At 41.0% G+C, this 21,919-nt stretch overlaps 2 protein-coding genes across 2 annotated transcripts; both read left to right on the top strand.

Moving 5' to 3' along the window:
- The first annotated feature begins 3,809 nt into the window (after window positions 1-3,809).
- Window positions 3,810-4,826, top strand: LOC128739293 (RNA polymerase II elongation factor Ell-like). Its single transcript, XM_053834771.1, has one exon. The coding sequence runs from the start codon at window positions 3,810-3,812 to the stop codon at window positions 4,824-4,826; it is 1,017 nt and encodes a 338-aa protein (XP_053690746.1).
- An 11,563-nt stretch (window positions 4,827-16,389) lies between these two features.
- On the top strand, window positions 16,390-17,436 carry LOC128739292 (RNA polymerase II elongation factor ELL2-like). Its single transcript, XM_053834770.1, has one exon. The coding sequence runs from the start codon at window positions 16,390-16,392 to the stop codon at window positions 17,434-17,436; it is 1,047 nt and encodes a 348-aa protein (XP_053690745.1).
- Window positions 17,437-21,919: the final 4,483 nt, after the last annotated feature.

The raw sequence follows: 21,919 nt of genomic DNA, 5'->3' as shown, positions 1-21,919 counted from the left end.
AAATACGTATTTATCAATAAAACACAGTAGTTAAGAATTAAAGAATATAAATAACTTTTGTTTTCCTAGTTTTCATCGTTTATGGAATTGTTTATTATTTCAGACGTCAGTGACTGAAAGACTGAATTGAAGAAAGCAGTTCGAGATTGGTTCGAGCACTATGACTGAATTCATTTGACGGTACCGTCTTAGTCGAGCAAAATTTGACATTATGTATGGGACATTTGTAGAAATAGTTATTGTCTACAACTTAGCTGAATAAAGTTTTGCTGTATCTTTTGTAGGTACGATGCTACAATGCTAGTAGCTCATTAGTAGCTAAGTGACTGTTCACAAATATCTGCGATTCACAGGACCTGAGAGGTGAAGTTGAGTACGAAGTACGCATCAGGTTATAATAGAGATTACAGATCTCCCTATCTCTATATCTCCTTTATGACTTTTTAAACTGTGTCGATTGGACCGCTTGCAAGCAAAATGCAGACTGCCTACCATACATTATGCCTTCCATTCCCTATCCTCCGATATCAGCATCTTTGGTAGCACGTGCCTCACCATTACAAGCAATTGACCATTATGTCTATCGTTCATTATACCTAACGTGCGTGTGCCTAATAGGGTACATTCAATAAACCCATGCTTAGGTCTCTTAACGTCGAAGGGATTAATTCTACTCTGATTCAAACTGATTCGTTTATCATAGCGCATTCGGTCACCTCACCACTTCATAAAAGTCTAGCAATTATATTTTCGATCTGGACTATTTTTTATCAAATTTTGTTCCAGATTCTGGAATAAATTTGGACTAGACTAGAGGCCATGTTTCAGTCACACATCATTTTATATCAGATTTTGGACCCAAATATCAGCTCGGGTTCCAGAAACGTAGCATGACATTATGGCAGCCTTGGCCAAAACCTAATTTGGCGCCTGCTCATTTCTCAACTCAGTGTTCCTTTGAAGTTAATTAGTTTTTAGAGTAATACTGTAAGACATGATTCGTACAACCTCCAATATGCAGTACTTTGCGACACTTGACTGTGGCTTCAGGGTGTTTTTGGCGCCCCGAGTACTAGGGCTCTTGGTGGGGGCCAGTCTGGTCATTTGCACGCTACAGCGCTGTGTCAATTAGTCAAATATTTCTCGGAAATGGCCGAACCAATTTAGGTACAATTGGCCATTTCTGAGTAAGGATGGACCCAAAAATCACCATTTTTGCCAAGAATTCCATCTTTGAGAGTTGATAACTTTTAAGCCACTGAATTGCTTTCTATTATTAAGGTATCCAATGGAAGCTATTTCAAATAGCTTTCCAGGAATAATATGGCGCTGAAGCTTACAGTTGGCGAGAATACAACGTCGAGACGTCCGGTGGTCTGTTTTTGTCTGCAATTTGTCTGAATTATTAACAGAGATTTTCATTTATTGTTTAGGATACTTTTAACAACGACGAACCAGAAATATGTGTTTCCATGTTTTTCCGAACTACTTACTTGGAAATCTTGGAATGCTCGTACTATAAAAATTCAGTTCCTTTCAACATTAGGTGGTTTTGAATCGGGTTTTAGTTTGATGCCTCCTGAATCATGTAGCCCGTGTGCGTCACCTCGCGTCTAATTGATAGCGAATCAGTGGTACCTATCTATCCTTATTTTTCGATAATTTCGTCACAAACGCACTTTAGATGTGATAATTTAGGTTCGGTGATAACCGGAATGTATGACCAAGGGGAGGGAGCAAGCTGCGATTCTTACCACAAAAATGTAGCGTCCTGTTAGGGGCCCGGTTTTCATTACAGACGGATTAAGGCGCCAATAAAGTAGATTGAAACGGATTGCTTGGAGAACAGAAGGCGTACAACAGACGCCCTGTTCTGAAAGGACTTAAATTCACGATATCGATTAAGTCAAGTGATCACGAATGATGAACGTCGCGATGCACGTTTTGTTTCTGATGGCTGCATCTTTCAGCGCAGAAGAATATGCAGATAGAGCTCTGCTGTTAATAATGATACCTGCCAGACCGGAAGCATTGAATCTCGGCTACGCCTGAGTCGAGCAGGGACAAGGCAGGAGCTATCATAGTGTTTTTCGAAGTCACTTCCGCGGACAGAAGCTTCTCTTTACTAGGCGATTCTGAAAAGAAACCCCTATCTGGGTAGAACTTCATGACTAGTTTCATATTTTCGAACAGTTCTCAAAAAGTATTTTATAGTTAACAAACAAGAGACCAATGAAATTTATTGTTTGAATTGCATCTGATCATGAGTTACTCGAACGTGAGATTTTTTCGCTTCGTACCTGACATAGACGGCCTCCCTCTGCAGCGAGGATGTCATGGGGTTCATGACTTTTGGCGCTCCCAGAGATAGGTTATCAGCTACTTTAAAAGCCGAATTCACGAAAAGTTGAAGCTAATCGATCTAATTAGACAGTGGAGGTACGATCCGATGTATTGCTGAAAGGACTATTTAGGGATGGGCATCTATCGGAGTTGCAGCAACATACATGAGCTGGATAGAGCTTTCATAGTGATAGGCGAGATATGGAAACGGACAGCTGAATGCCAACATAAGAATCTCCCAGTGTGCCAGGGAGCAACAAACACTGGTTTAACATGCCAGCATGTTAGAATCTCGTCCAGGAGGGACTGTTAGAGACAATAGGCTCGTAGCACTAGACCCGCAAAGGTCCTGTACTCTTACAGCTGGCCTAGTATCCGGGGCTAGAGGCCTGTCGGGCCATACAGGACTTCCCCCTACTGCAAATGAAAACTGCTGTTTATATTCAAACTTTCATCTTGAAACCCGCATAACGTAATTCTCCGCCAACCGGTCGTTGGCACAACCCTTGTGATTTTTTTGCTGATAGTATTGTTTATCTCCACAGTAGAGGAAAGACCAATGTAATAAAGCCGGTATTTATGGAGTTTTATCTGAAAACCTAAAGTGTCCGACCATATAGGACTCCCCCCTAGTTAATTAGGCTTAGTGCGTCGTAGATCTGTGAGGATTTCTGCGATTTCTCTGAGCATCGAAGGTTTTGCTAATATTAGTAAAGGTACATACATATTTTTTGAGTCGTTTGGCAAACTATATCTGGAGGGCGTTATGATCTGAAATTTCGAACACATATAAACAAAAAATTCGTATATAAAATTCTTTCTTTTAATTTAAAGTGCTTTAAAATTTTTCTTTTTGGGGAAGTCTTTAAACCCGAGGTAATGCCACAGACAAACAGCCATAACTCTCGTTTTCCATTCTTCCCACCGATTAGGGTAATCAACGTAATTTGGACCCCAGCAGCAGCTGTACATAATTTGGACACTTACAGCAAAATCAAATGGAAATATCCAAATTATGTATAACTGCTGATGGGGTCCAAAATAGGTTGGTTACCCTACTTCATCATTTCAAATTTGGGCTTAGTTGGGAATGTTTCTGTAGTCATCAAAGTGGCGCTTTTTACGTACGGAGAGGAATTACCCATAAAAAATACTTGCTAGTTACTATTCTATATGTCGATCATATAGATCATATGAATCTTCCAAGTGTTATGTTTGTTTGTCTGTGGTAACGCTTTTAAAAATTAGGTAACCCACTACCTACAGCCGTACCTAACGTACGTACGGTAACGTACCGACTTACAGCGTTTACCTATAATTTGATCGGCTTTAATAACGAAATTTAGCAACAAGAAGTCAGTTCAAACACGACAGTAGTCAGAAGTGGTTAGTGAAATTATTGAGTCTGAAGTTTGCTAAAGTTTATTTATACTGCTAGTTTATACTGCTCGAATCCAGTAAATATAATGGCTGCTTTCAACTCCGGAAAATATGGGCTAGCTCAGCCACAATCCGATGGCAAGTCCAAGTCCCTGATTTATGTTTCATTGGATGATTCAGTGCTGCGAGCTCTTGAGGATCAACAGAGGGCTAATATCCAAATACTCACAAACGGCCAGGGCAGCATATCTATTGCGAACAGCGCTGGTGGCGACCAAAAGTTCACCTTTACTATATCGGACGTTGAAGGTGATCGGTCGATGGAATGCATCCACCAACACCAACAACAGCTGCACCATGTGGCCCGTATACGGCACGAAATGCGTTTTCAAGGCACCGAAGACGTGTACGAGAAAGCAAAGCGACGGCTGATGGCACAAAAACAACAATCTTTCATAATCCCGGTGACCAAGCCCGACGAAAGGATCAACCGTGAAATAATGAAGCGGAGTATTAGGGAAAGATTAATCCATCTACTAGCAGTAAAGGTGTGTAAAAAGGCAGAGCTGGTTGCGAAATTGACCGCCGAAGGCATTCGCGAGGAAGAACAAAAGTGCATAACACAAGTACTGAATGACATCACCACTTTCTGTGGTCAAGTTTACGTACTGCGGCGGCACATTTGGAAGGAGGTGAAGGAAGACTGGCCGTTCTATTCCGAACAGGAGCGGCAAGCGATGAAAAAGCGTAAACCGCGTTCCGACACAGGTTCATCCACCTCCAAACAGAGTTCGGCCAACAACAACAACTTGCCAATCGGTGGCAAAAGACGGCTTGATAGCGATGACGTTGATATTATACGTAAGGCTAAGGAACCGCGGTTGGCTGATCACAGTCGGAAGAACGACGATGGCGAACACGAAGAATACCTTCGACTGCACGAGGCCATCCAACAAAGAGCCGAAAAATTCGCCCAACTCGAGGAAGAGCTTATTCGACAGCGGGAGCGCTATAAGGAAATCGAAAAAACTATCCTTGAGGAATACAATAGTGATGCATATCTACGTAAGAAGCTGTCTTCCATCGACAATGCACGATTATGACGTTACGGTTACTAATACGGACCGTAGAAAAGATCATTAATTAAGTTATTTTTAAGATTAATTCTTGTATAGATAGTAAAATTTGTAGTTTGGTTGCATATTTAGGTTTAAGTGACTTTTTGTGAATACAATTGCATGAGATATTTTAAATACCTTGTTTTCATTTCGTTAGTGTTTCTTCGAGTATATTTGAACGATAATCTGACGTTTTCCCTACGTTTCGACACGTTTCGACACCTATTAGTTTTTCACAGGATATAGGATTTTATAGGCCAGCTGTAAGAGTACAGGACCTTTGCGGGTCTAGTGCTACGAGCCTATTGTCTCTAACAGTCCCTCCTAGACGAGATTCTAACATGCTGGCATGTCAGACCAGTGTTTGTTGCACACTGAGGCACACTGGAAGATTCTTATGTTGGCATTCAGCTGTCCGTTTCCATATCTCGTCTATCACTATGAAAGCTCAATTCAGGTCATGTGTGTTGCTGCAACTTCGATAGATGCCCATCCCTAAATAGCCCTTTCAGCAATCCATCGGATCGTACCTTCACTGTCCAATTAGATCGATTTGCTTCAACTTTTCGTGAATTCGGCTTTTAAAGTAGCTGATAACCTATCTCTGGGAGCGCCAAAAGTCATGAACCCCATGACATCCTCGCTGCAGAGGAAGGCCGTCTATGTCATGTACGAAGCGAAAAAATCTCACGTTCGAGTAACTCATGATCAGATGTACTTCAAACAATTCGTCAATTCATTGGTCTCTTGTTTGTTAACTATAAAGTACTTTTTGAGGACTGTTCGAAAATATGAAACTAGTCGTGAAGTCCTACCCAGATTGGGTTATCTTTTCAGAATCGCCTAGTAAAGAGAAGCTCCTGTCCGGGGAAGTGGCTTCGAAAAACACGATGATAGCTCCTGCCTTGTCCCTGCTCGACTCAGGCGTAGCCGAGATTCAATGCTTCCGGTCTGGCAGGTATCATTATTAACAGCAGATCTCTATCTGCATATTCTTCTGCGCTGAAAGATGCAGCCATCAGAAACAAAACGTGCATCGCGACGTCCATCATTCGTGATCACTTGACTTAATCGATATCGTGAATTTTATGTCCTTTCAGAACAGAGCATCTGTTGTACGCCTTCTGTTCTCCAAGCAATCCGTTCCAATCTACTTTATTGGCGCCTTAATCCGTCTGTAATGAAAACCAGGCCCCTAACTGGACGCCACATTTTTGTGGTAAGAATCGCAGCTTGATCCCTCCCCTTGGTCATACATTCCGGTTATCACCGAATCTAAATTATCACATCTAAAGTGCGTTTGTGACGAAATTATCGAAAAATAAGGATAGATAGGTACCACTGATTCGCTGTCAATTAGACGCGAGGTGACGCACACGGGCTACATGATTCAGGAGGCATCAAACTAAAACCCGATTCCATCCACCTAATGTTGAAAGGAACTGAATTTTTATAGTACGAGCATTGCAAGATTTCCAAGTAAGTAGTTCGTAAAAGCATGGAAACACATATTTCTGGTTCGTCGTTGTTAAAAGTATCCTAAACAATAAATGAAAATCTCTGTTAATAATTCAGACAAATTGCAGACAAAAACAGACCACTGGACGTCTCGACGTTGTATTCTCGCCAACTGTAAGCTTCAGCGCCATATTATTCCTGGAAAGCTAGTTGAAATAGCTTCCATTGGATACCTTAATAATAGAAAGCAATTCAGTGGCTTAAAAGTTATCAACTCTCAAAGATGAAATTCTTGGAAAAAATGCTGATTTTTGGGTCCATCCTTACTCATAAATTGCCAATTGTGCCTAAATTGGTTCGGCCATTTCCGAGAAACATTTGACTAATTGACACAGCGCTGTAGCGTGCAGATGACCAGACTGGCCCCCACCAAGAGCCCTAGTTCTCGGGGCGCCAAAAATACCCTGAACTTCAGTAAGCCACTGTCAAGTGTTGCGAAGTACTGCATATAGGGAGTTGTACGAATCACGTCTTACAGTATTACTCTAAAAACTAATTAACTTCAAAGGAACACTGAGTTGAGAAATGAGCAGGCGCCAAATTGGGGTTTCGCCAAGGCTGCCATAATGTCACGCTACGTTTCTGGAACCAGAGCTGGCATTTTGGTCAAAAATCTGATAAAAAATGTTGTGTGACTGAAACATGGCCCCTAATCTAGTCCAAATTTATTCCAGAATCTGGATACAATCCATCGACCCGTCACTTTCGACGCCCGATATAGCGAAGGGGAACTTTTGGTCATAGATATGTGGCCCTGCCCGTTTGCGAGGATTTGCATTTTAACCTTCCGTTGCCCCTCAAGAGCTCGCAACATTGCATCAATTAATGAGACGCAAATCATGGTCTTCCCCTCCGGCAGGCTTGGCATACACTTTTCGCTTCGATTGTGCTCTTTTGATTACTGCATCTCAGCCAAGCAAAATTTGAAAAAGTGATGTATGGAGTGTTTGTAGAATTTGTTATTATCTACAATATTGCTGAAGTAAGCATTACTGTGCATTTTGTATTTATGGTGCTATAAGGCTGCTACCTTTTTGGTAGCAGCCTGGGGCGCTCTTTTTGCTGCCAAAGGCAATGCGGCCCTACAGCGCCGTAAATTCTAAACATAAAACTTTACGTTCTTCAGCAATATTATAGATAATTACTAGCTCTACAAATGCTCTATACAATACTTTTTCAAATTCTGTTGGGCTGAGGAGCAGTAACCAAAAGAGCAAAATCAAAGCGAAAAGTGTATGCCAAGCTTGCCCTCCGGTTGCGGTTGAGCTAGGCCAAAGCTTCCGACGTTCAGAGCAGCCGCCATTTTTGGATTGACGGCATGTGGCTGCTGATGCACCGTCGTTGCCGCCTGTTGCTTTATGCTACAGGCACTGTTTTTCGGTGGTGTTAAAGTCAAATTGCGTGAAGGAGGAGGAATGCTCTGCTTTGCTACTTTTACTTTGTGCCCAATGCCCTACCATCGGGCATAATGATTTGGGTACATTTTTGTTTCTGCGCCGCTTTAACTACCGCCAGTCGATCTTTCGTTTTCACGTACACTTCTTCGGTGGCCTGAAGATTCGCTTTATGTTCTATGCGTGCCACATTACATAGCTGTTGGTTGGCATTTTGGTGGATGCATTCCGTTAAGCTGCAGCCTTCGACGTCTGAAATGGAGAAGGTGAATTTTTGGTCACTACCGGTGCTGTTCACGAAAGATATATGACCCTGATTTCCGACGAATTTTATTTTTGGTGGCATCGAGGATCCACCTGCAAGCTGACTCTCAATAGTCCGCAACATGGAATCCGTTAATTTTAGGTGTATAAGGGACTTCCTACCATCGGTGCGTGGCTGAGCTAGCCCATATTTTCCGGAGTTGAAAGCAGCCATTATGTTTACTGGATTCGAGCAGTATAAACTAAACTAGCAGTATAAATAAACTTTAGCAAACTTCAGACTCAATAATTTCACTAACCACTTCTGACTACTGTGGTGTTTGAACTAACTTCTTATTGTTAAATTTCGTTGTTTAAGTATACACTCGCTGCAAAGCATAATGTCAGAAACTCTCCGTTCCAACAGGTGGAAGATTCTTTACGACGTTCAATCTATACCAATTTGATATCTGTGCTTGGGAAGTACGCCAGAGTGCAAACTACTCCTCTTCTTCAACCGATGTTATCGTTTGAACATTTAACCTAGTCCAAATTGATGCCCTGAAAGTAAAACGTCATAAAAAGTGAACCGTTTGCCAGTTTGTATCCATTTAGGTACTGCGAGAATTTGTTCGGAAGTGTTGTCTTATACGGAAATAGTACTGAAGGGATATTTGTGCATGTGACAAGACAAGACTCTTGTACCCAACCCCACTGATTTTTTTATAACTGTACTTTCAGGACATCAAATTGGACTAGCTTTGTTACGATCCTAAAGAATATTACTGGGGTGAGGATACTTACCACAGTTTCTGACGTACTTTCCTAACACAGACATCAAATTGGCCTAGGTTTATAGCGGGCTTAAGAAATTTTGTTAGAACATGAGGACTTCATCGCCAGTAGGTGGTTTCATTATTTCACGGTTGATCCTTTCATCAGTCTTGGTTACCGGGGTTTTGGCAGATTTTTCCTTTTGCGTCAGCAGCCATTGCTTGGCTTTCTTGTACACGTCTTCGATGTCTTGAAGGTCAATTTTTTGTCCTATGTGGGCCACATTGTTTGACGCATTCCGTCGACGCGCTGCCTTCGATGTCCGAAACGGTGAAGGTGAATTTTTGGTCACCGAAAGATATATGACCCTGGCGGCCGTTTTCGATCATTTGCATTTGTGGTCTCATCGAGGATCCACATTTAAGCTGACTCTCAATAGCGCACAGCATAGAATCGGTTGATTTGACATGTATAACCGACTTGCTACAACCGGGGTTTGGCTGAGCTAGCCCATATTTTCCGGAGTTGAAAGCAGCCATTATGTTTACTGGATTCGAGCAGTATAAACTAAACTAGCAGTATAAATAAACTTTAGCAAACTTTAGACTCAATAATTTCACTAACCACTTCTGACTACTGTCGTGTTTGAACTAACTTCTTATTGCTAAATTTCGTTGTTTAAATATACACTCGCTGCAAAGCATAATGTCAGAAACTCTCCGTTCCAACAGGTGGAAGATTCTTTACGACGTTCAATCTATACCAATTTGATATCTGTGCTTGGGAAGTACGCCAGAGTGCAAACTACTCCTCTTCTTCAACCGATGCTATCGTTTGAACATTTAACCTAGTCCAATTTGATGTCCTGAAAGTGAACAATTTTGTTAAAGTATAAAACCGCCCCTTCTTTTAAGCTGTGTTTATCTTCAAACATTGAATCTAGTCCAAATTGATGTCCTGAAAGTAAAACGATATAAAAAGTGAACCGTTTGCCAGTTTGTATCCATTTAGGTACTGCGAGAATTTGTTCGGAAGTGTTGTCTTATACGGAAACAGTACTGAAGGGATATTTGTGCATGTGACAAGACAAGACTCTTGTACCCAACCCCGCCGATTGTTTTATAACTGTAATTTCAGGACATCAAATTGGACTAGCTTTGTCACGATCCTAAAGAATATTACTGGGGTGAGGATTTTTACCACAGACGTACTTTTCTAACACAGACATCAAATTGGCCTAGGTTTATAGCGGGCTTAAGAAATTTTGTTAGAACATGAGGACTTCATCGCCAGTAGGTGGTTTCATTATTTCACGGTTGATCCTTTCATCGGGCTTGGTCACCGGGATTTTGGCAGATTTTTCCTTTTGCGTTATCAGCCATTGCTTGGCTTTCTTGTACACGTCTTCGGTGTCTTGAAGGTCCATTTTTTGCCCTATGTGGGCCACATTGTGTAGCTGTTGGCCCGGACTTTGTTTGACGCATTCCGTCGACGCGCTGCCTTCGATGTCCGAAACGGTGAAGGTGAATTTTTGGTCACCGAAAGATATATGACCCTGGCGGCCGTTTTCGATTACTTGCATTTGTGGTCTCATCGAGGATCCACCTTTAAGCTGACTCTCAATAGCGCGCAGCATAGAATCGGTTAATTTGCCATGTATAACGGTCTTGCTACAATCGGGGTGTGGCTGAGCTACCCATAGCTTCCGGTGTTAAGTGCAGCCCTAGTATTCTTTACTGGATTCACTATAGTTTAATAAACTCGAAACTCAATAATTTCAATAACAGGAGTCTTTACTTCTGACTGCTATCGTGTTTAAACTGACTTCGTCGCTGTTTTTTTAGGAATCTTAGATTCCCCGAGGAATCAGCACAAGTTCCGGAACATAAAATCTTTCGCCCGGTTTCCCGATTGATTTTCAAAATTTTTGCACCAATCGATTGAAACATCTTCTACGAGTTGGCCCAAATAAGAACGCTAACAATTCGTAAGTGTATTGAAAAATTGAAATTAATGAAACATTTACCAACTAAAAATGCTCGCAACCTGATTGGTTTGAAAAGGCGTCACCAAAGTTTGAACAGTTTCCCGTTCCAACAGGTCGAAGATTCTTTACAACTTATAAACGTATACCAATTTAATATATGTGCTTGGGAAGTACGCCAATCTTTCTTCCTTTAACCGATGTTATCGTTTGAACATTTAACCTTGTCCAATTTGATGTCCTGAAAGTAATTGTTTTTATTTAAGTATAAACCACCCCTTCTTTTCAATCGAGTTTATCTTTAAACATTTAATCTAGTCTAAATTGATGTCCTGAAAGAAAAGTGAGCTGTAGTTGTTACTTTTTTTGCCAGATTGTATCTAAATGCTGCAAGAATTTGTTCGAATTTGTTTTGCAGAGAAACAGTGATGAAGGGATATTTGTGGATGTGACGTAACGCAGCAATTCTCAAAGAAGAGTTTTGAACATTTCATTGGCTGCTTTGCGTCGGCTGGTTGCCTGCAATTCTTTTCAACGTTTCAGTAGTCAAGCATTACATTTAGATTAATTTCTTTCGAAAATTTCTTTCGATTCTATCGCAGTAATTAGAGTAAATTCATAGAACATTATAATATGTTACTAACTGACCCGACAAACTTCGTATTGCCACAAATTAAACTGTGTTGTACATAAATCTCGGATGACCTTTGTCACAATCTCGAGTTTTGCAAGTTTCTGAGGAGTGCATGGGTGTTTTAATATACAAATTTTCCTCACAGCAGAAAACAAATCCCCCCATCGCTCAGCCTGATAAAATAAAGCGGATAGCATTTAAATATTCGCCATCATTACAAACCATTTCGCCGAATACCATTTTGCGGAACACCAATTCTCGGTTAACCATAACGCGGGATATAGAGTTTCGCAGAATACCATTTCGCGAAAAACCTTACGCGGGATGTACTATTTCACGGAAAATCTTTTCGTAGAAAGTACCATTTCGCAGGGGTGACCCAACTGAAGGAAAGTAATAGAGTAGGGGTAGGGGCCCACAACACCTGCCAGGGTTCAAATCCGGTTATAATCTCTGATTACAGCTTGGTTCGACCCATGCACCTTCCAGCATTGGACAAAAGATAGGAGTCACAACGACAACTTGTTAAGCATAGCTACCTATTACCCCCCCCCCCTTCCTTTCCACCCCTTCCCCTTCATTCCCGGAAAAAATCCTTCTTCATTACTTTCCCTTCATCAATTGTAGAATCATCGTTTCAAAAAAATATTAATATATGCCTGACCGCATTTCAAGGTCATGACTAAAGTCACGAGTTTGGTCAACAGAAATTTGTGTTTCATTTGTATGGGAGCCCCCCCCCCCCTCTTAGTGGGGGGAGCGTTACTAACGCTCTTTAATAACGCTTCGTACGCCTTTTAGATGTTCTAAGAAATTGGTAATAGAATTAACCTCCACGTTTTCGTCGATGATAGTAGAGATCTATGTTTTTTTCCTTTAGGAGCTATCCCTTGTTTCTTTTATTTATACATGTTCACCTACGGTTGTCTTCATAATAACTTTTTTTAGATTTTCCACATTATACCCTAAGTTGTACATGGTGGAATACAGAATAAATTAACTCATAAAAAACAAGTGAGATTAGCTGCTCATAGCTGCTCTCCCTCGAGATACACCCCCTTAAAGAGTACATGTAAAAATTAAAAAAGTCAGTGATAGCGTCTAAAGGGAAAAAGATAGTGCTCTACTATTTTCGACAAAAAATGTGCAATTTAATTAGATTACCAATTTTTTAGAACATTCGCAAGCCATACAAAGCGTTATTAAAGAGGTAGATCGAAAAAAAATATTTTAAGGGTGTCCCTAAGAGTTCGGCTCTATAACTTTTTTCATGTAAAATATATAAATCTTTAGCTTTCAACAAAGTTTCTTAAAATTAGTTTTTCTATAAATTTTCTGTGGGCAGCAATCATTTTTGACTTAAAATAGAGAAAATACTTTTTGTATCTGCTTGAGGACACCCTAATGTCCGAATATTTTTTCACCACTAGAAAGTGCTTTTTAAATGAAGAAACTTTTCTGAAGCTACTATTATGCTATGTTTTATGGTTTCGATGCTATTACTTACGTCTCACTTTCTTAGAATCCCTCCCACTGCGCGACGTAATTTGTGAAGAACCCCACAATTACGTAGGCAAAATAGTGAAAAGACAAATTAACAACACGGTTTTGGATTATATGTTATATACAGAAGGCAGCAACAGCGATAATTAACGAATATTAAATGAACAGATTTTTCGTGACGTTACAACGGAGCTACGACCCTCTCTGTGCAAAGCAGAGCGTTGTAACGTCACGAAAAGTAAAATCTGTTTAAAAATTAACTTCACTAATTATCGGAATTCTGAACATAGCAAGTTGTTCAGTATTCATCTCTTATCAAATCATAAAAGAAAGTCTTTAGATAAAATTTGAAAGAGAGCAGAATTTTCATATTTTTTAACAGAAGAACCAAAAGACAAATTTCTGGCGTGTTGTAACGTCACGCTATATATTTGCTTTCCAAAACAATCTAGGTAAGGCAAATGCTATTAATTTGTTCATTTTTAATAGGAAATTTTATGCTCTTTCCAAATATATAATAATATTTGGGGGTTTCTCAACGATTTTCTTAGCTGAAACACAAATACTGTGCACAAATACGATGTAACGTCACGCCGGAATGTGTCAAAAACATATGAAATCTGAACAGAAAAGCAGTTCACTTTGACAAAACAAAAGCGTTGCAAAATCGGTACGTACGTATCCTCCAGCATTGGACAAAAGGTAGGAGTCAAAATGACTACTTGTCAAGCATAGCTACCAATACCTCCACCCCCCTCTTCCTTTCCGCTTTTCCCCTCCTTCACCAAAAAAAAATTTCATTTCTTTCCCCTACTGTCCCTTCATCAATTGTAGAACCATCGTTTCAAAAAATATTAATAAAACTAATAGTTCAAACAATAATAAATAGTTCAGAAAACATAAACACACAACACAGAACAAAATTGGCGATCGTTAAAGTAAATTTTCGTGAAAAAATCATGTTACGATATAAGACAATTTCGATAAAAGACAACTTTTTGAAATTATAAATTGTCTATATCGCGGTATCCCTGTAATATTATTTTCTGTATGTTATGTTTTTCAATATTTAGGTATTAGAAATGTTTTTTTTTTATTATTGATCAATATTCCCTAAAGTCATCAAATTCTTTTTGCAATTTTTTTACTGTCTAGTTGAAATCATCAAGTAGCATGAAAACTATAACATTAAGGTTAAACAAAAATTTTCTTTCACCCAGATAATCGAATCCCGGAATAATCGAGTCCGGCCTGTATATTAAGGGTGAAAAAATATTTCCATAGAGGAAAGTAATATATTTTCAACAGTGTCTTGCCCCTCGGGGGAAGTTCTGTTTAGGCCCGGACACTAGCGATATCTCGAAAATAAGGAATGATCAAATTATTTGAAAAGAATAGGACAATAGTACCATTAAGCTAATATTATTATCGTTTTTTTGTTTTTGAGAAATCGCCACTGTCCGGGCATAGAGGTCTGTCCGGTCATACAGGACTTCCCCCTACTGCAAATGAAAACTGCTGTTTATATTCAAACTTTCATCACGAAACCCGCATAACGTAATTCTCCGCCAACCGGTCGTTGGCACAACCCTTGTGATCGGAGTATACCACAATAGATCTAACTAATGGTCGCAGTGGTCCTTCTTCTTCTTCAGCAGCATAGAGCCGGGGTGGCTCGTGCTGTTTCAAGCACTCGTCTCCATTCAACTCGGTCTTGGGCCACTCGTCGCCAATTTCCTAGTCGTCTCAGAAGTCGCAAATCGCTTTCGACCTGGTCGAGCCATCGTGCACGTTGGGCCCCCCTGTTCCTGGTGCCGGTGGGGTTGTTGAAGAGGACCGTTTTCGTCGCACTGTCGTCCGGCATCCTTGCGACGTGTCCGGCCCACCGTAGCCTGCTAACTTTCGCTAGATGTACGATGGGAGTCTCCCCAAGCAGTGCCTGTAGCTCGTGATTCATACGCCTCCGCCACTCTCCGCTTTCAGTTTGTACTCCGCCAAATATCGTCCGCAGCACTTTCCGCTCAAACACGGCAAGGGCGTGCATGTCCTCCGTAAGCAGCGTCACGGCTTCAAGTCCATAAAGAACTACCGGTCTAATAATGGTTTTGTACATTGTTAGCTTCGTGCAGCGGCGTATGCTTCCTAATCGTAGCGTTTTACGAAGGGCAAAGTAGGCCCGATTTCCCGCTTGGATGCGCCGCTGGATCTCCTTACTAGTGTTGTTGTCCGCGGTCACCAGCGATCCCAAATACACGAACTCTTCTACCACTTCTAGTTCGTCGCCGTCAACGGTTACCGTCCGTGGGAGGCGCGCATTTGTTTCCTTTGAGCCTCTTCCTTTCATGTATTTGGTCTTCGACGCATTTATTTTTAGCCCAATTCTCCTAGACTCCGCTTTCAGTCTGGCGTAGATTGCCTCCGCCGTCGCAAAGTTCCTGGCTATGATATCGAAGTCATCTGCAAAGCCTAAAAGTTGGCTACTCTTGGTAAAAATCGTGCCTCTCGTTTCAATGTGTCCAGTGGTCCAGGCTCCCATAAAAAAAAACCCTTGTGATATTTTTGCTGATAATATTGTTTATCTCCACATTACAGGAAAAACCAATGTAATAAAGCCGGTATTTATGGAGTTCTATCTGAAAACCTAAAGTGTCCGACCATATAGGACTCCCCCCTAGTTAATTAGGCTTAGTGCGTCGTAGATCTGTGAGGATTTCTGCGATTTCTCTGAGCATCGAAGGTTTTGCTAATATTAGTAAAGGTACATACATATTTTTTGAGTCGTTTGGCAAACTATTTCTGGAGGGCGCCATGATCTGAAATTTCAAACACATATAAAGAAAAAAATCGTATGTAAAATTCTTTCTTTTAAAGTGCTTTAAATTTCTTTTGGGAAGTCTTTACAACCGATGTAACGCCACAGACAAACAGACATAACTCTCGTTTTCCATTCTTCCCACCGATTAGGGTAATCAACGTAATTTGGACCCCATCAGCAGCTGTACATAATTTGGACACTTACAGCAAAATCAAATGGAAGTGTCCAAATTATGTATAGCTGCTGATGGGGTCCAAAATAGGTTGGTTACCCTACTTCATCATTTCAAATTTGGGCTTAGTTGGGAATGTTTCTGTAGTCATCAAAGTGGCGCTTTTTACGTACGAAGGGGAATTACCCATAGAAAATACTTGCTAGTTACTATTCTATATGTCGATCATATAGATCATATAAATCTTCCAAGTGTTATGTTTGTTTGTCTGTGGTAACGCTTTTAAAAATTAGGTAACCCACTACCTACAGCCGTACCTAACGTACGTACGGTAACGTACCGACTTACAGCGTGCAGCGAGTGTATCCTTAAATAACGAAATTTAGCAACAAGAAGTCAGTTCAAACACGACAGTAGTCAGAAGTGGTTAGTGAAATTATTGAGTCTGAAGTTTGCTAAAGTTTATTTATACTGCTAGTTTAGTTTATACTGCTCGAATCCAGTAAACATAATGGCTGCTTTCAACTCCGGAAAATATGGGCTAGCTCAGCCAAACCCCGGTTGTAGCAAGTCGGTTATACATGTCAAATTAACCGATTCTATGCTGCGCGCTATTGAGAGTCAGCTGGCAGGTGGATCCTCGATGAGACCACAAATGCAAGTGATCGAAAACGGCCGCCAGGGTCATATATCTTTCGGTGACCAAAAATTCACCTTCACCGTTTCGGACATCGAAGGCAGCGCGTCGACGGAATGCGTCAAACAAAGTCCGGGCCAACAGCTACACAATGTGGCCCACATAGGGCAAAAAATGGACCTTCAAGACAGCGAAGACGTGTACGAGAAAGCCAAGCAATGGCTGATGGCTCAAAAACAAAAATCTGCCAAAATCCCGGTGACCAAGCCCGACGAAAGGATCAACCGAGAAATAATGAAGCGGAGTATTCGGGAAAGATTAATCCATCTACTAGCAGTAAAGGCGTGTAAAAAGGCAGAGCTGGTTGCAAAATTGACCGCCGAAGGCATTCGCGAGGAAGAACAAAAGTGCATAACACAAGTACTGAATGACATCACCACTTTCTGTGGTCAAGTTTACGTACTGCGGCGGCACATTTGGAAGGAGGTGAAGGAAGACTGGCCGTTCTATTCCGAACAGGAGCGGCAAGCGATGAAAAAGCGTAAACCGCGTTCCGACACAGGTTCATCCACCTCCAAACAGAGTTCGGCCAATAGTAACAACTTGCCAATTGGTGGCAAAAGACGGCTTGATAGTGATGACGTTGATATGCGTAAGGCTAAGGAACCGCGGTTGGCTGATCACAGTCGGAAGAACGACGATGGCGAACACGAAGAATACCTTCGACTGCACGAGGCCATCCAACAAAGAGCCGAAAAATTCGCCCAACTCGAGGAAGAGCTTATTCGACAGCGGGAGCGCTATAAGGAAATCGAAAAAACTATCCTTGAGGAATACAATAGTGCCGAATTTCTCGAGAAAAAAGCCAGATATGCGTATCTACGTAAGAAGCTGTCTTCCATCGACAATGCACGATTATGACGTTACGGTTACTAATACGGACCGTAGAAAAAATCATTAATTAAGTTATTTTTAAGATTAATTCTTGTATAGATAGTAAAATTTGTAGTTTGGTTGCATATTTAGGTTTAAGTGACTTTTTGTGAATACAATTGCATGAGATATTTTAAATAGCTTGTTTTCATTTCGTTTTAGCGTTTCTTCGAGTATATTTGAACGATAATCTGATGTTTTCCTGACGTTTCGACACTTTTCTGGCAATTTTTTTGTGATAGACCTATTAGTTTTTCACAGGATATAGGATTTTATAGGCCAGCTGTAAGAGTACAGGACCTTTGCGGGTCTAGTGCTACGAGCCAATTGTCTCTAACAGCCCCTCCTAGACGAGATTCTAACATGCTGGCATGTCAGACCAGTGTTTGTTGCACCCTGAGGCACACTGGGAGATTCTTATGTTGACATTCAGCTGTCCGTTTCCATATCTTGCCTATCACTATGAAAGCTCAATCCAGCTCATGTGTGTTGCTGCAACTTCGATAGATGCCCATCTCTAAATAGCCCTTTCAGCAATACATCGGATCGTACCTTCACTGTCTAATTAGATCGATTAGCTTCAACTTTTCGTGAATTCGGCTTTTAAAGTAGCTGATAACCTATCTCTGGGAGCGCCAAAAGTCATGAACCCCATGACATCCTCGCTGCAGAGGGAGGCCGTCTATGTCGTGTACGAAGCGAAAAAATCTCACGTTTGAGTAACTCATGATCAGATGCACTTCAAACAATAAATTTCATTGGTCTCTTGTTTGTTAACTATAAAATACTTTTTGAGGACTGTTCGAAAATATGAAACTAGTTGTGAATCGCCTAGTAAAGAGAAGCTCCTGTCCGCGGAAGTGGCTTCTAAAAACACTATGATAGCTCCTGCCTTGTCCCTGCTCGACTCAGGCGTAGCCGAGATTCAATGCTTCCGGTCTGCCAGGTATCATTATTAACAGCAGAGCTCTATCTGCATATTCTTCTGCGCTGAAAGATGTAGCCATCAGAAACAAAAACGTGCATCGTGACGTCCATCATTCGTGATCACTTGACTTAATCGATATCGTGAATTTTATGTCCTTTCAGAACAGAGCATCTGTTGTACGCCTTCTGTTCTCCAAGCAATCCGTTCCAATCTACTTTATTGGCGCCTAAATCCGTCTGTAATGAAAACCGGGCCCCTAACTGGACGCCACATTTTTGTGGTAAGAATCGCAGCTTGCTCCCTCCCCTTGGTCATACATTCCGGTTATCTCCGAATCTAAATTATCACATCTAAAGTGCGTTTGTGACGAAATTATCGAAAAATAAGGATAGATAGGTACCACTGATTCGCTATCAATTAGACGCGAGGTGACGCACACGGGCTACATGATTCAGGAGGCATCAAACTAAAACCCGATTCAATCCACCTAATGGTGAAAGGAACTGAATTTTTATAGTACGAGCATTCCAAGATTTCCAAGTAAGTAGTTCGGAAAAGCATGGAAACACATATTTCTGGTTCGTAGCTTAATGGTACTATTATCCTATTCTTTCCAAATAATTTTATCATTCCTTGTTTTCGAGAAATCGCTAGTGTCCGGGGCTAGAGGCCTGTCCGCCCATACAGGACTTCCCCCGAGGGGTAAGACACTGAGTTTTCCCTATGGAGATATTTTTTCAATCTTAATATATTTCTACCGTTCCCACTCTAATATAACCTAAAGCCCTATAAAGATATACATTTATAGGGCTTCAATGCAAATATGGGAATGGGAAGATAAAATAATCTATTATATAACCTATTTATATAAGAGGCTTATGTCTGTCCCGAAAACCAGGCCTCTGACAGGACGTCACCTCTCTGGTAGACAGCTGGACTTTCTCGATTGCTTAACTGGTTGACTGGACTGCTCGACTGGACTGGTCGATTAGACTGCTCGATTTGATAGCTCGACTGTACTGCTTAACTGACCTGCTTGACTGAACTGTTCGATTCGACTGCTCGACTCAACTGCTTGATTGGACAGCTCCAGTGGACTACTCGACTTAACTACTCGATTCGACTGCTTGACACATTTGCTTGCCTTACTACTCGACTCGATTGCTCGACTGCATGATTGAACTGCTCGACTGAACTGTTCGATTCTACTGCTCGACTGGACTGCTTGACTGGACAGCATGAGTCATCTGCTCGACTACACTACTCGACTCAACTGTTCGATTCGACGCTCGACTCGACGGTCTCGATTCAACTGCTTGATTCCACTGCTCGACTAGACTACTCGACTCAATTGCTCGACTCGACTGCTCGACTCAACTGCTCGATTCGACTGCTGGACTTGACTGTTCGACTCGATTGCTTGATTCGACTGCTCGACTCGCCCGCTCTACTCGATTGCTTGTCGCGATATTGTATGGTCGATGTTAAAGCAGACCGGACCAAGTCACAAAATTTTTAAAAATGAGTTTTTGATAGTAAACGATCAAGAATTTTCTAAGCAACATTTTACTCTAATAATACTACATAAATGTTGCAAACAGCCAGAGTTATAAGATGATTTCGAATGCAGCAAACTTTGAATGCGTTTTTCTCGAAGTCAAAAACTTGCCACCCAGTTCTGTCTGACTTAACACCGGCTATATGAATCGGTTTGCGGGAGACAATCGATGATTCAGAGCCACTTACACAAAAAGTCATATTGCCCGCCTATAGAATCAGAGTCTAGCATTCCAGTCAAGCAGTTGTGATGCGTGAGGCAGCAAATGAAAAACAGAATCGAGGATGAAGCTTAACAATAATTTTCCATTCGATGATATCTATGCCGGATTACCACCGGCGGGGTCCAAGCTGTGCTGATTTATTTAGGTCAAGAAACATGTATGCCAAGTTTATGACAGAACAATCACGAATTTCCGGAGTTATGGCGCAACACATTCACTTTTATATACTAAAATATGTTAGGACCCCACATATTCATGAAGTTTATTTAGGCCATTGCAAATCAAAAATGAGTCTCCGAGTTGAAGTAACGCTTCTAGCACGAAACAGAAATAGAAATTCAAACAATGGAATTTCCGAAAATCGTCCAAAAAAATTTTCCTTCGTTTTTGTCTTTTTTCGTATATTTTTGCATAGAAAATAATAACGTATATATTATAAGCAAGAATAGATTCGGTTTTCACGTTTAAACCTTAAAATAAATTCTTAAAATCCATGAGAGGGAGGGAGGCCATAACTCCGAAATGCCTGGATGGTTCTCCATCAACCTTGGCATACTTGATATAAGGGAATTAGCACTGAGAGGTTGCCAAAAGGGCGGGGGGGGGGGGGCTAACAAGGGGCTAAGTAAAAGGGGATGCGTTTCTCTTGCATTTAAACCGATTGCAGTTGTGCAAATAACTTGGAGAAAACAGGGGGTTCCACCGATCAGGTATTGTAAGAAAGACCTTTGTTTAGTTTCCATTATAGTGATTTTCATAGAGCAAACGAATGCATAATTAGCTACGTGACAGAAGAGGGAGCTGACTGGGAAAAAATCAAGAAGTAGGGAGACGAAGAACGCGAGTATGATTGTATGTTTCGCCATACCTCCGGAACTTCTGAACTGTTCTTTGTTGACAAAAGAGGGAGATGGTCTCTTACAAGGGGAAAAAGGTTCAAATGGGTAAAGGGGTACGTTTCTCTTGCAATTAGAACGATAGCAGTTGTACAGGTTGCTGGATTTCTGAAAGGGGGGATAAGGTGGCCGTTAACAAAGGGAAGGTTCAAAAACGGGTTTTTGTCGATTTATAGGGATTACCGGAAAGAAGTCAGATTTAGAAATGGCTGGGGGACAACATAAGGGAAATTGATAAAGAGAGTAGACACATTAAAATGAAAGAAGGGTTTTGTTTTTTGCATTATGAGAATTTTCGTTACAATAACAGATGTACAAGTGGCTAAGAGGCAAAGGGGCCCCGAGTAAGATCGGGTAATCAGCTAGTGCAAAATAAAAAAGTTACGTAAAAAAATCGCAAAACAGCAGAGTCACTCTAACTTAATTCAGGAAAAAACACCCTAATACGGAAACGGTTTGAGATAGAGGGATTTCGTCTTCTGTAATATTGCTCGAAATTTATTTCTCAAGCTGTCAAAAAAAGACAAAGATCCGATTTACTCTAATCAAAGATACATTGTCTATTGTTAAAACAAAATTAGTGATGCTAATTTTCACCTTTTGTCCGACTTTTCGGTCTTTTGTAGTTTTATAGAAATCAGAACAGATTTTTAAATTCTTTCCGACGTTTCGGCTTTGTATTTAAGCCTGTGTTAATTTCTTCAAAACACTGAAAAGCCGGACAAAAAGTGAAAATTAACTTCAAAAAGACACCAGTCGATAGAATACATTTTATACAAAATTAGTGAAAATTTGAAAACGGTCCGTAATCGGCTGTACGGCGAAGCTTCCGTTTGATGTCGGAACAGGCGCGTTGTGCGCGGTCG

The sequence above is a fragment of the Sabethes cyaneus genome, chromosome 3 (genome assembly GCF_943734655.1).
Source record: "Sabethes cyaneus chromosome 3, idSabCyanKW18_F2, whole genome shotgun sequence".
Taxonomy (NCBI): Eukaryota; Metazoa; Arthropoda; class Insecta; order Diptera; family Culicidae; genus Sabethes; species Sabethes cyaneus.
The sequence above is the reverse complement of the archived record's forward strand: the minus strand, read 5'-3'. Positions and strand labels throughout refer to the sequence as shown.

What these genes read in the sequence shown, in the direction of transcription:
- LOC128739292 (XM_053834770.1), top strand. Translation starts at nt 16,390, where the DNA reads ATGGCTGCTTTCAACTCCGGAAAATATGGGCTAGCTCAGCCAAACCCC.
- LOC128739293 (XM_053834771.1), top strand. Translation starts at nt 3,810, where the DNA reads ATGGCTGCTTTCAACTCCGGAAAATATGGGCTAGCTCAGCCACAATCC.